At 36.3% G+C, this 15,130-nt stretch overlaps 1 protein-coding gene across 1 annotated transcript in view; it reads right to left on the bottom strand.

The window, feature by feature from the left end:
- Positions 1 to 15,130, bottom strand: part of NEMF (nuclear export mediator factor) — a 68,840-nt gene that overhangs the window by 10,810 nt on the left and 42,900 nt on the right. The window contains exons 19-26 of the mRNA XM_076004045.1: positions 13,716 to 13,828; positions 12,022 to 12,079; positions 11,129 to 11,187; positions 10,913 to 11,033; positions 9,516 to 9,795; positions 8,347 to 8,389; positions 8,163 to 8,212; positions 5,010 to 5,163 (exon numbers count right to left, since the gene is read on the bottom strand). Of these exons, the coding sequence (XP_075860160.1) occupies positions 5,010 to 5,163; positions 8,163 to 8,212; positions 8,347 to 8,389; positions 9,516 to 9,795; positions 10,913 to 11,033; positions 11,129 to 11,187; positions 12,022 to 12,079; positions 13,716 to 13,828 (878 nt within the window). The remainder of the gene's footprint in view (positions 1 to 5,009; positions 5,164 to 8,162; positions 8,213 to 8,346; positions 8,390 to 9,515; positions 9,796 to 10,912; positions 11,034 to 11,128; positions 11,188 to 12,021; positions 12,080 to 13,715; positions 13,829 to 15,130) is intronic.

Genomic DNA, 15,130 nt, shown 5'->3' with positions numbered 1-15,130 from the left:
AACAAACAGTTTTACAAAAGTGAAAAAAAGTAAACCCCAAAGTGTGAGAAGTACTTGAATACATATATATCCAAGAAAGGAAGTTGTACTCAAGATTACAAAGAACTTCTATACATCAATTAGAAAGATGAGACAACCCAACTTTTAAAATGGGCACTTCAAAAAGAGGATATTCAAAGGTCTAATAAACATGAAAAATAAAGCCCAAGTGAGTCATCAGTACTGTATATCACTTAAATGACTAAAAAACCAAACACCTGACAATACCAAGTGTTAGTGAGGATGTGGAGCAACTGGAACTCGCATATACCACTCGGTGGGGAACTGATACAATTACTCTGGAAAACTGGTTAGCAGTATCTAATAAAGCTGAACATAACGTGTACACCGTTATCCACCAAATTCTACTCCTAGACACACTGAACAGAAATGCATACTTGTGGACCCAAAGCCATATGGGAACATATTTAGAAAGGGCAAGGCCGGGCGTGGTGGCTCACGTCTATAATCCTAGCACTCTGAGAGGCCAAGGCGGGAGGATCGCTCAAGCTCAGGAGTTCAAAACCAGCCTGAGCAAGAGCAAGACGCCATGTCTACTAAAAATACAAACAAATTAATTGGCCAACTAAAAATATATAGAAAAAATTAGCTAGGCATGGTGGCGCATGCCTGTGGTCCCAGCTACTCAGGAGGCTGAGGCAGGAGGATTCCTTGAGCCCAGGAGTTTGAGGTTGCTGTGAGCTAGGCTTATGCCACGGCAGTCACGGCACTCTAGCCCAGGCAACAGAGTGAGGCTCTGTCTCAAAACAAAACAAAACAAAATAGAAAGGGCAAGAGTGAGCCTTCTGGAGTGCTGGAAAGATTTCAATTATCTTGATTTAGGTGGTGGTTTCACAGATATATGTGAATATAAAAATTCACTAAGTTAAAAACTTATGATTTGTGTTTTACTGTACATATATTGTACATACAGTATAATTAATAAAATGTAGAGAATAAAATTAATGTTATTACCATAAATTGAACTGAGAAACAGAAAACCTAATGAAAAAAGCAGAGTTTCTTAGAAAATATAACTTAGGAAAACCAACTTCAAAGAAAACCCCAGAGGCCGGGCGCGGTGGCTCACGCCTATAATCCTAGCACTCTGGAGGCTGAGGCAGGCGGATTGCTCGAGGTCAGGAGTTCAAAACCAGCCTGAGCAAGAGTGAGACCTTGTCTCTACTATAAGTAGAAATTAATTGGCCAACTAATATATATAGGAAAAATTAGCCGGGCGTGGTGGCGCATGCCTGTAGTCCCAGCTACTCGGGAGGCTGAGGCAGCAGGATTGCCTGAGCCCAGGAGTCTGAGGTTGCTGTGAGCTAGGCTGACGCCATGGCACTCACTCTAGCCTGGGCAACAAAGCAAGACTCTGTCTCAAAAAAAAAAAGAAAACCCCAGAAAACCTGAATGGATTTAAAAATCATTAAAGACATTGAATTCGTTCTTAAAAACCTACACACAAACCCAAAACATCAAGTTTTTTTAAGCAAATGCTATCAAATTTCAAGAAACAATCTGCATTTTATATAAAGTTCTAGATAGCAGAGAAAGAGAAGAAGGTCCTAAACTTCTTTTATGAAGCTGGTATAAACTAGATACTCAAACCAGGCAAGGACAGTATGAGAAATTAAAAGGCCAATTAAAATATTTTCTCAAGTAATACACCATATCAACTTATCAACAGAGAAAAATAATGCAATAGATGCAGGAAAAGCATTCAATAAAATTTAACTTGTCATACTGGCCGGGCGTTGTGGCTCACTCCTGTAATCCTAGCACTCTAGGAGGCCAAGGGGGGCAGACTGCTCGAGGTCAGGAGTTGGAAACCAGCCTGAGCGAGACCCCATCTCTACTAAAAATAGAAATAAATTAACTGACCAACTAAAAATATATATACAAAAAATTAGCCGGGCATGGTGGCGCATGCCTGTAGTCCCTACTACTTGGGAGGCTGACGCAGTAGGATTGCTTGAGCCCAGGAGATTGAGGTTGCTGTGAGCCAGGCTGATGCCATGGCACTCACTCTAGCCTGGGCAACAAAGTGAGACTCTGTCTCAAAAAAATAAAATAATAATAATTTAACTTGTCATTACTAAAAACAACCAAAAAAGGTATCTTCAAACAACTCACAGGAAACATCCAACAATAACAATCTCAGAAATAGTCCCCCTGAATGAAATTAACAAAAATATACACTATTACTACTTCTATGAAGCACTATGCTGATGCTGAGTCAGTGCAAAAAACATGGGGAAAATAAGATATTAGGATTGGAAGAGAAGCCATTATTTGTAGACAAAACAACTATCTACATATGAAGTAGATAAGATTGCCCATTACTAGATCAGTATATGAAAACTGTCTTACCACTGACCAGCAACTATTAGCTAGGGAATGATTTAAAAACATACTATTTACAAAATAAAAATTGTAAGAAAAAATATAAAGGACCTAGGACTAAATAAGATGGGTAAGATTTTTGTAGGAAAATGTATCTTTATTGAAGAATATAAAATATTCTTAGTTATAGTACACATTCTACATAATTACAGTCCATAAGTATAGTCTTCCACAAGAAGATTCAATGTGGTAATGATGACAGACAATTCTCCACAAAATAATCTAAAATTTTAATGTATTTTAATAATTCTAACAGGATTTACCTTGGAACTTAACCTATCTGTAGAATATTTCATTACACCCTTTATCATCATGTTATTTCATACTGTTGGACATTTAAGATTATTTTCAGGTATTTTTGCTATTATAAATATCAACCTGATGAACATCCTTAGTGTTCGTACCAATAATTTTTTTTTAAGGATAAATTCCTAAAAGTGGAATCACTGAGTCAAAGGGTAGATGCATTTCTGACGAGCATTCCTATGCTATACACTTATTTACTGAATGACTGAACACGTAATATCTATTAATTTGATAATTTGATGAGTGTAAAATCCCCATGGTTTACACAGCATTTTTTTCATCACTCTTTTCTTTTTTTTTTTAGATTCTTTCAATTTTATTGATGGCTCTTTCTTCCACCCGGATTTTACTTTGTTTTCACATGGTTGACTATATGAAAATCAGTTTCAATTTTTAAATATTTCATATGTTCCCAAATGATCTATATTATTCTTTTTATCAGACACTAAAATTTAAAGTATACATTTAATAGTCCTTTGTCTAGATTTTATTCTGTGTCACTTTTCTGTCTGGCTATGCCCATGTAAATACCACACTGGTTTTACAATTCTAGCATTAAATGTTTTACTACCTAGTAAGGAAATACCTCCTCGTTAATCTTTTGAAGATTTCCTTGTCTATCCTCTGGCATTTACTCTTTAAAATGAACTCTAGAATTATTTTATCAAGTTTATTAAAATCTCAATTCTGATTAAAGTCATGTTGAATTTTCATATTAATATGAAGAAAACATATTTTTATTATATCTTGAGGCTTCCATTCCATATGCATAATATGTCACTTCATTTATTTGTGGCTCACTGGAAAAAAGAAAAGTGTGACCACTATGGATACAGGAAGGAACATAAAACATGTTTATAAAGATTGTTGCCGGGTGCAAGTGGCTTGCACCTGTAATCCAGCTATTCAGCGGGCTAAGGTGAGAGGGTCACTTAAGCCCAGGAGTTCAAGCCTATAGTGTGCTATGATCACACCTGTGAAAAGTACTGCACACCAGCCAGGACAACTCACAGTTAAACCTTGTCTTAAGAGGAAAAAAAAGGATTGTAAAGGAACCCTTTTAAAATTAAAATTAAAGGAATTTAATTTTTAAAAAGATACACTAATAGGCTGGGCTCGGTGGCTTATGACAGTAATCCTAGCACTCTGGGAGGCCAAGGCGGGAGGATCACTCAAGGTCAGGAGTTCGAAACCAGCCTGAGAGAGACCCCATCTCTACTAAAAATAAAAACAAATTAATTGGCCAACTAAAAATATATAGAAAAAATTAACCGGGCAAGGTGGCGCATGCCTGTAGTCCCAGCTACTTGGGAGGCTGAGGCAGTAGGATCACTTAAGCCTAGGACTTTGAGGTTGCTGTGAGCTAGGCTGACACCACAGCACTCTAGCCCAGGCAACAGAGTGAGATTCTGTCTCCAAAAAAAAAAAAAACACTGATAAATTATCCCATAATCCCCTTTTTTAAACTGCTACAGCATTTTAAAAGTATGTTCTATATCCAGTACTACATCCTTCAGCACCAACCTTTAATAAAATATGTAAGAACTCTAATCAAAATCACACTGATAACTGCAAAAGAAACTAAGTTAAATTATCAATAACTATCATCTCTGCTGCTTACTATCTGGGTGACTCTGGCAAATCAGTCTCTTATTCCTCTTTAACATAAAATCAAAGCTTCTGTGCAGATGATCTTAAAGGTCTAAAGAATTTATAACTGATCTCTTTTATGTTCCCTAAATGTGGTATCTTTTTTTTTTTTTTTTGAGACAGAGTCTCACTTTGTTGCCCAGGCTAGAGTGAATGCCGTGGCATCAGCCTAGCTCACAGCAACCTCAATCTCCTGGGCTCAAGCAATCCTCCTGCCTCAGCCTCCCGAGTAGCTGGGACTACAGGCATGTGCCACCATGCCCGGCTAATTTTTTCTATATATATTAGTTGGCCAATTAATTTCTTTCTATTTATAGTAGAGACGGGGTCTTGCTCTTGCTCAGGCTAGTTTCAAACTCCTGACCTTGAGCAATCCTCCCGCCTCAGCCTCCCAGAGTGCTAGGATTACAGGAGTGAGCCACCGCGCCAGGCCTAAATGTGGTATCTTTTGAACTAATTTTCAGTCAAAGGAAGTCACACAGGATTTTTTTTTTTTTTTGCCTACATCTACTATTTTACTTAAATTTCAAAGAATTAAGAGGAATCTCACAAATTCATTTGTGAACCATATTGTACTAACTTTGACAGATCATCCTGAAGTTTATTACCTTTTGTCCTCGCTTCATTGGCTGCATGACTGGAACATTTCTGCTTGTGTTCTGATGAGTTTCAATGTGTACAGCACTTTCTTTTTCTTTGTCCTTTCCCTCTATCACTTCTAAATCCCCTGAATCACTTGGAAGTTTTTTCTTCTTCATTTCCCTAGATACAAATGAAATGAAAACATCTACTTCTTAGAATTTCATATTCTTAGTGCCCTAAAAAAATTCCATGAGAAGGGGAACATGTACAGTATTCTGCTTAACTTGATAATCACCAAGCTATAGTGAACTAAAACACTCAAATCATCACAAAGGAAAATGGTGAAAATTTTTCATCTCTCATGGATTTATCATTCTTTCTGTCATCCAGCCTCAACACACTATCACCCTTGGTTTACCCTTATTCATTAGTCACATTCAGTCCTTGAGCACCTTGAAGGCCAGGTCCTGGGATTAGTACTCTTTGTATCAGCATGGCCTTGGCAAATCTTAGGCATTCTGTTGACAGAATGGTTGAATAAATAAATGGATTTTTTTAAAATATGCAGATTCAGGAGGAAGGGGAAATTCTATTCCTGTTATTTTTCTTTCTATTCCCAATGCCAGTAGCTAGTCCAGGTCCCCACCATTTCCCACTGACTTCTTCCAACATGTCCCCCATAATCTGTTCTACCTGAACGTCTATATTAATCTTCCTAAATTGTTTACCTATGTCACAGTCCCACTGAAAATCTTCCAAAGGTTCTCTTCATATCACTTTCAGGATAAAGTTCAAAAAGTACAGATTCTCCACTTCTTTTCCAAATTCACTTCTCCAATCTTATCATCTACCAATTCACATATATAAACTTTCTCCTCTGTTCACCTCAGTCTACTTACCATTTCCCCAAAGCACCATGCACATTACTTCCAAACGCTCTCCCCTTTGTTAATGCTAATTTTCCTTGGAGTCTCCCTCCTTCTTCATATACCTTCATTTACTGAAACGCTAACACATCTTCAAGGTATATGTCTGATGGTATTTCCCAAAACATCTGAACTCACAGCAATCTCATTTCCTGAACTACGGTATAGCTTTCAGACAACACTATTTATATATTTATGACTATTTCCTAAATCTAGGACTCAAAAGCTTCTTGAAGGCATGAACTTTATATTTTTCCTTTTTGTATACTTGGTCTCTGACATAGTGCCACATACTCAGAGTTCTTTGTAATTGTTTAATAATGGTATTTCTCAAACAAAAAGACTATTTTTCATTCTAATCTATAGAGTCTCTTCCTGCAGTGCATTAGTAGTCTTAGTCTTTCCCATCCTATAGTAGTTATCCCCTCCTTTCTGTCCTTGCCTTTCTACTTGCCTCTCAAGATCTGCTATTTAAAAAAAAAAAATCAAGTCTTCTGCCTTACATAAAACTTTCTTAGTTAATTTCAGGTATTCCTATTTATTCCTGTAAATATTATCCTAGAACCAGCCTAATATACTGCAATCATTATTGTATGTGTTTATGTAATAACACTGTTTCATTCAATGCCATTTTGTTATGCTGACGAAGAAAAAATTGATTCTGGGCTGGGGCACTGCCTATGTAGAGTTTGCATGTACTCCCTATGTTTTTGTGAGTTTCCTCCAGGTACTCCAGTTTCCTCTCACATCTCAAAGAGGTGCACATTAAGTTAACTGGTATGTCTAAATTGTCCCAGCATGAATGAGTGCAGATGTCAGTGCACCCTGTTTTGCAATGGCATCCTGTCCTAGGCTGGTTCCTGCCTGCTGCCTTGAGCTGCCATGACAGGTTCCAACCACCAGAGACCCTTAACTGGAATAAGCAGGTTAGAAAAATGAACGAATAAATATAAATGATTGTCAAATAAATATTCATAAAGTACAGAATAATCATGCCAGGTGTGGTCACTCACATCTATAACACTAGCACTTTAGGAAGCCGAGTGAGGTGGGAGATTGCTTGAGGCCAGGAGTTCGAGACTAGCCTCAGCATAGAGCAAGACCCTTGTCTCTACAAAAAACAGAAAAATTAGCTGGGCATGGTGGTATGTGCCTATAGTTACTGGGAAGGCTGAGGCAGGAGAATCACCTGAGCCCAGGAGTTTGAGCTTGCAGAGAGCTATGATGATGCCATGGCACTCCAGCCCTGGCAACAGAGTGAGATTTATGTCTCAAAAAAAAAGTATATAATAGTCATACATATGCATGACAATAAACGCATTATGCAGTACAAAAGTAGTCAGCAAGCTCACCATCTTTGTTATTGTTTTAATTTTTTTTTTTTTTGAGACAAGGTCTTGCTCTGTCACCCAGGCTGGAGTGCAGTGGCGTCATGATAGCTCACTACCGCTTGTAACTCCTGGGCTCAAGCAATTCTCCTGCCTCAGCCTCCCAAGTAGCTGGGACTACAGGCACACGACACCATGCCCAGCTGATTTTTTAATTTTTATTTTTGTAGAGACATGGTCTACCTATGTTGCTCAGGCTGGTCTTAAACTCCTGGCCTCAAACAATTCTGCCTTGACCTCCCAAAGTGCTGGGAGCCACTGTGCTCAGCCATGTTATTGTTAGTCTTTGAACTGCATTGCATGGTGATAGGAAATGCTCTTAATAATTTTCACTTGGTAAATATTTAACTACCATTACCAGCCCCATCAGTAACTGATTCACCAAAGGTTGAGTAAATAATTACCTTGCCTTTATTAATCATTCTTAAATGTATATATAGCTTACATTTATTTCAATGTTTAATATTAGAAGTGTTTTATCTCCTTATTTACAAGTTTGGTGATGTTTTTGTGACCAGAAATATGCTATAAAAACTTAACCCTCATTTATATTAATTAGCCTAGGGTAAAACTGGTTTTATTATACATCATTTCCCATAATCGAAGTTTCCAAAAACCTATCGATGACTTTAAGTGAGGACGTACTATGCTTGATCTATTTCACTCATTACAGATTAGGGCCCTAAAACAGAAAATTATATCAGAACTAAATATCGAAAACTAAAGACTTATGCTAAATCTTGGTAATTTTAATAAAGGAAGTCTCTGGAACAGCCAAGTGATCTATGGTAGATGAGCTGTCAACTAAAAAAAAAAAAGAAAGAAAGAAAAATGCTTTTTATTTAGATAACACAAGTATGTTTACCTTCTTTCCTTGGCTGACAAATGTCTCCGGCTCTGTGATTTACTATCACTCTGTTAAAGAAACAAACAAATGCAAACAGTAACATCACTATCATTAATTTTTCAAAAAGCAAAAAAAAAAAAAGTAAAGAAGAATTCATTGAGAAGAATATGGTGTTTTTCATAAAACTTTAAAAACAGCTTACTGAATTAGAAGATTCCTCTTTTGAAGCCAATTTCTGAAGGGACCTATGAAAACAAATAGAAAGAGGAGTCTACTAGCCTGTACAAGACATTCATTTACAAAGTCTCAAAAACATTCACAAATCATCATCTTAATTATTGGCAATCCTACAAATTTTCAAATTTGGTAAAATTAGCAAGACATATAATTAAAGTCGTTTATCTCTACACACTTTCATATATTCTTTTTTTTTTTTTTGAGACAGAGTTTCGCTTTGTTGCCTAGGTTAGAGTGAGTGCCATGGCGTCAGCCTAGCTCACAGCAACCTCAATCTCCTGGCTCAAGCAATCTTTCTGCCTCAGCCTCCCAAGTAGCTGGGATTACAGGCATGTGCCACCATGCCCGGCTAATTTTTTTTATATATATATTAGTTGGCCAATTAATTTCTTTCTATTTATAGTAGAGATGGGGTCTCGCTCTTGCTCAGGCTGGTTTCGAACTCCTGACCTCGAGCAATCCGCCCGCCTCGGTCTCCCAGAGAGCTAGGATTACAGGTGTGAGCCACCACGCCCGGCCCATATATTCTTAAACAAGTGGCATGTATTGAAAAATTACTACATGCCAGGCACTGCTAGATACTTTACATGCATAAAATCTTACCAAAATGCTATGAAAGAGATTATCACTCTATTTTCATCAAGAAGGAAACTAAAGCTAAAACACACAGTAACTTGCCCAAGGACACACTCTTAAGACTCAATACTGGTCTGTCTGACTTCTAAGCTATTCTTAATAACCCCCCCCAATAATGCTTTTATAACATGAATTGTTCATCGGTGATCAGCAAGACATTAAAGACGGAAACACTTTATATATATTTTTAATGGAATTGCCTTTGTTTTGTTGTCAGCATTTATAATCACTTACTTGTTTCTATTTTGACCTAGTCTGGCCACTTTTATATTTAGCATATTTTTCTACCCTGGTCCTGGGAGCTTCTTTAAAGAGAGACCCAATCCAATGGTGAAAAAATAGTAAAACAACAGCGGATAACAGTACTGAAGTTAATCTTGGTATTATCTTTTTTTCCTTATTTTTTTTCTATAACCACTACAGCTGGACTTTGTAAGGATTATCTTATCATTATTCTCAGCTTACAAAATAAAACTTAGAATTATGTTTTTTAATTACCTTTGGGATTGAAGGTGGGATAAGTCAATGGTAGTATCAGGATAATTTAATGTCTCTTCCCCTTCATCTTTCACGTTACCAAGAGGATCCTGATCTTTCATAGCCTCTTCAGATTCTCCTTCATCTTCTGAGCTTTCTTCGTGAATTAGTTCCTCATTAAGTTCATCTCCACCACTCTGAACAGTAATATCCTCTTGGTCAACCTGAGTCACAAGTTCTACATCTACAGGAGTTTCACGTAATTCCTCTTTATCTTCTTCACTGCTAGTGTCACCTCCGTCTGTAGAATTAACATAAGGAAAGTCAGTCACTATGGGATTACCAACAAACTTAGGTGATTTTCTTGAACACTTCATAAAATTACTCCATTGACTCCCTGTTTCTCTGAAAGATCACTAGGAAAAGGCTTTATCATCCTCAAAGGGTACTCTTAGACAAAAGGATACTCTATATCATGAATAGGCTGAACTAAATGATCTCTAAGATCTTTTACCACAATAAATTTCTTGGACATTGTTACCATTTCTATAATGAGAACCATAAGTTCACCTTTGTTAGGTATTTCAACAAAGCAAGAAAATAAAATTAGATGCATAAATTCTGCTGCTTTTATTATAATTTGCACATGAAAACTGAATACCTATTATATATAATAACTGGCACATAGGATATGCTCATACTTTTGCAAAAGAAACACTGTTTAATAATAATAACAGGGTCTAGTTGCCTCACCTGCAAATTAAGATGCCACCACTGATCTGACAAGGGTGTTTGTGAGAATTAACTAAAAATAATATAAATAAAGCACTTTATACAGTGCTAGGACATGGTGAACCTCAATCAACAGAATCTTGTACCACAATTGGAGTTATAAATGAAACAATGCATATTACTCCTAAAAACAAATGACTCTAGGAGAGATAATAACTGCAAAAGCAGTTTAGAGGGCATAATTTTCCTTAGTTCCCTTAGCTACGTAGGTAAATTTATTCTAAGAACCACAGTTGTTCTCTGCTTGAAGCAATTATATTATTAAACCAAGCCAAATTCTCATATAAGAAACTACACTTGTTATAAATTCATCTGTCATTTCTAATTCCTAAACCCAAAAGCAAATGCTCATTCATATATACCTGAGTCTATCTCTGCTAAACACATTTATCCATTAAATATTAAAGTTTTATTACATAAAGTATATTTGTATGGAGCTAATTACTTTTTAATTCACTAGAATTAGTATAGCTAACATTTCCAAAAACAAAATTCAATAAAACTGACATGTATTTTTTGAAATTTAGATTATACCAAAAGAGACAAGGTCTTCTACCTAAAGATTTAGAAGCAAAATCAGACAATAAAAAACATCACAAGCTAATTTCTTAAAATCTATAAACTACCTAGTTGTTCCATTTCTTCTGATATGAGTTCACTTGTACAACTTGCCAGTGTCTCCATGTCTTCATCCTGCACTCTGACTTTTCGTTCACCTCGATGTCTCCAAACACAAGACTCATCTACCTATAGAAATAGTTCTTTTTCATTGATGGAGCTTTAGATGAGACTAATGGAAATCAGAAAAAAAAAAAAAAAATAACCAAGAAACTGAACAGTACCTTGAAGAGGAAGCTAAACCCCATCATTAGATATGAGGGAGGAAGAAAATTCTTTTTTCCTACAAAAGATAATATATATTAATGTTTCAAACTTTTGTTTGCAAAGTATCTGACACCAATAGTCATATCCACTTTGTCATTTACTCTGTCATAAAGAACAATTTACAGAATTTGGCATTATATATAGGAAGTTTTTATTAAGAAGAAGAAACATGCATGCTTGCTCTCATCTTTTGGGTTAGTCAGACCCTGAATATTCTATTTTCAGAAGAGTAATCAGCTCTGGGAGGCCGAGGTGGGTGGATTGCTAGAGGTCAGGAGTTCGAAACCAGCCTGAGCAAGAGCGAGACCCCATCTCTACTATAAATAAAAAGAAATTAATTGGCCAACTAATATATATAGAAGAAATTAGCTGGGCATGATAGCGCATGCCTGTAGTCCCATCTATTTGGGAGGCTGAGGCAGGAGGATCGCTTGAGCCCAGGAGATTGAGGTTGCTGTGATCTAGGTTGACGCCACGGCACTCACTCTAGCCTGGGCAACAGAGTGAGACTGCCTCAAAAAAAAAAGAAAGAAAGAAAGAAAGAAAGAAAGAAAGAAAGAAAGAAAGAAAGAAAGAAAGAAAGAAAGAAAGAAAGAGTAATCAGGCTTTATTGTCTTACCTTTATAACTAAACTATGGGAAAGCACATTCTCATCAATAAAAATATATATGAAGATGACATGACAAACGCTAATTATGCCATATTAAGGCAAAAATTTCCTTATTTCATAACAAATTTCCTATGTGAAATCTGAGTAGTTTCCTTCTGAAAATACTTGTAGATGGTCCTTCAAACCCATCTCTCTAATCAACTAACAAGCCTAGAGCTATTTTTCATGTCAAGCCATTACCTCTTATCATGAAGCTTCCTGTTGTCAAATATTCTCCAGTTGGTGCTGTTTTAGACACCTGAGGAACACAAATAATATGTTATATTCTTGTTTTTACAATACTCAGGTTTTCCCCCCCACCACTCAAGGAGGAAGTAAAGTCAGATTCAAGTAAGCAGTACTATGTTCTGAAAAGTTTACAATTTGGCAAAAATTCTCAACACTGAGGGGATAGATATCCCTTCAATGATAGTTACACCTTTGGGAGTCAGTAACAAAGAAATAACAAAGTATCCATTACATTATTGATTTTCAAATGCCATGGACTAGAGTCAGAACTGGTCCACTTCCAGTGTGAGATATAATGAAATAAGTAAGGATAGTTTAATAAGCTTATCATAAAGTTACATTTACTAAAGTAAAGCTCTATTTAAAAAGTAAAATTGTTTTTTTTAACAATTAAATAGCCTTTCAATTTAGGAAATATAGATGATAGCAGATTTTTTTTTTTCCTTAAAGATACAGTGTCTCACTCTGTTGTCCAGGTTGGAATGCAGTGGTGTGATCACAGCTTATAACAGCCTGGAACTCCTGGGCTCAATGGATCTTTCTGCCTCAGCCTCCCAAGTAGCTGGAAGTACAGGTGTGTGCCATCATGCCTGGCTAAGCTTTAAAAATCTTTTTGTAGAGACAGGGTCTCAACTATGTTGCCTAGGCTGGTCTTAAACTCCTGGCCTCAAGTGATCCTCCTGCCTTGGCCTCCCAAAGTGCTGGGAATAAAGGCGTTGAGCCACTGCGCCTGGTCAACATAGCAGGTTTTTAAAAATAAGTCCTAGTTTGGCAAAACAGAAAATAAGCTTATCTCATAATTAAAAAAAAAATATTATACATCTGTGAAACTCCTAAATCTGAGAGTGTCTTTATTAGTTCTAGTTATTAAAACAGGAAGGAATTAAAAACACTACATTTCATCCTAAAAAGTTTCTTCATAAAAGAATTAAAACTGCATTTTTAATAGTACTGAAGTCGAAATTATTATAATTTAATATGACAGTATCACAGAATACCAGCTAATAATTATAAATAGATATAAAATTAAACTAAATCTAAGGAAGGATAATGGAATTGAACTATTTTCATCTTACTGTATAGCTTTAGAATCTTGTAAAAGTATATCATCAGTTATTAATATAATTCTCAAAACTATGAAATCAATAGCAACATGAAGTCAAATATTGTCAAATAAAACAGCATTAATCATGAAGAAGGGCAATTACTAAAACCAAATAAATAAAAAAACATAGGATATAGCCACTTTTCTGGAAAGGCCTACGAGAATTCAGAAAATTCCAATAATAATGAATAGGAACAAGACCTCTTAGGTCAGTATGCCAGTAGTAACTGGAACCCTCTTTAGTACAACTGAATGGCTCACTCTCTATTCATTTAGGTCTCTGCTCAAACCTTACCTTCCCAGAAAGGCCTCCCCTGATACTTTATGGAAAATGGTAACCCCATCACTGTCCTCTTCATTGCTTAAAAAAAGAAATTTTATAGCACTTATCACCTGACATTATGTACATATTTTTCTCTACCACCAAAATGTAAGCTCTTTCAAGGTAGGTACTTTGACTGTCTTATTCACTTCTATACCTCAAAACGGGGCACACAGTAGCTCTTAGTAAATTAAGAAAAAGGATCACAGCCCTTATTACCTGATGATGGTACACCCACCAAGCACTAGTGATTACTCGTGCGTCCCAAGCAGCACTGTAGCAAAGTGCCATTGTGCCAGCTTCAGTCAAGGTCCGTGGGGGGATGGGTTCTCCTGTAATAACCAAAGTACAGACAGACTATCTATAGAGCAATATATGAAAATCACATACAGCATGACAGGTTCAATTTTCTTTTATCTTAAATACTTTTTACTTCACCATTATAAAAAATTACAATTTTTATTAAAAATGTATTTACATGGCAGGCCTTTAAAGGACTTATGTAAATAAAACAAGTCAGAGAAGAAATATCCTCTCACTTATATCAATAATTGTAACTTCACTTCAGAAAGATAATTTAGAAAAATCTAAAGTTTGAAGACTTCCAGAACTAATTTAGATTACCTAAATCATCAAAATGAAGAGCAGAGCATATTAATAATAAATCCCTTATTGTTAGATTTCAAATATTTTAAAATTGGGATATAATTAGCATACCATAAAATTCACCCTTTAATAGTATACATTTCAATGGCTTTTTTTTTTTTTTTTGAGACAGAGTCTCACTTTGTTGCCCAGGCTAGAGTGAGTGCCGTGGCGTCAGCCTAGCTCACAGCAACCTCAAACTCCTGGGCTCGAGCGATCCTTCTGCCTCAGCCTCCCGAGTAGCTGGGACTACAGGCATGAGCCACCATGCCCGGCTAATTTTTTTTTTATATATATATCAGTTGGCCAATTAATTTCTTTCTATTTTTAGTAGAGACGGGGTCTCGCTCTTGCTCAGGCTGGTTTTGAACTCCTGACCTTGAGCAATCCGCCCGCCTCGGCCTCCCAAGAGCTAGGATTACAGGCGTGAGCCACAGCGCCCGGCCATTTCAATGGCTTTTAGTATATTCATAACATCGTGTGACCATCAACACTAATTCTAGAACATTTTTACTATACCAGAAAAGAAACCCTGTGTTCAATAGTAGCCACTCCCAATTTTCTCCTCCATACCCAACCCGTAGTCAATCACTAATCTACTTTCTATTGATTTGCTCATTTTGGAAATTTCATATAAACAGAATCATTATGTAGCCTTTTATGTTTGGCTTCTTTCACTTGGCATAATGTTTCAAAGTTCACCCATGTTGAGGGCATGTATAAGTACTTCAGTTCTTTTTAAGTCTCAATAATAATCTATTATGGATATATCACATTTTGTTTATTCAAAATTCATTGAATTTTGTTATTCAATTGGTGGACAAATGGGATGCATCCATTCTTGGCCATTATAAATAATGCTATGAATATTTGCAAATAAGTTGTGTGGGGACACGTCTTCACTTATCTTGGGTAAATACCTACGAGTGGAATTGCTGGGTCACAATTATGTTTAACTTTTTGAGGAACTGCCAAACCATTTTCCACAG

This window comes from Microcebus murinus, chromosome 6 (assembly GCF_040939455.1).
Source record: "Microcebus murinus isolate Inina chromosome 6, M.murinus_Inina_mat1.0, whole genome shotgun sequence".
Classification (NCBI taxonomy): domain Eukaryota; kingdom Metazoa; phylum Chordata; class Mammalia; order Primates; family Cheirogaleidae; genus Microcebus; species Microcebus murinus.
This window is presented reverse-complemented; position numbering and strand designations above follow the sequence as displayed.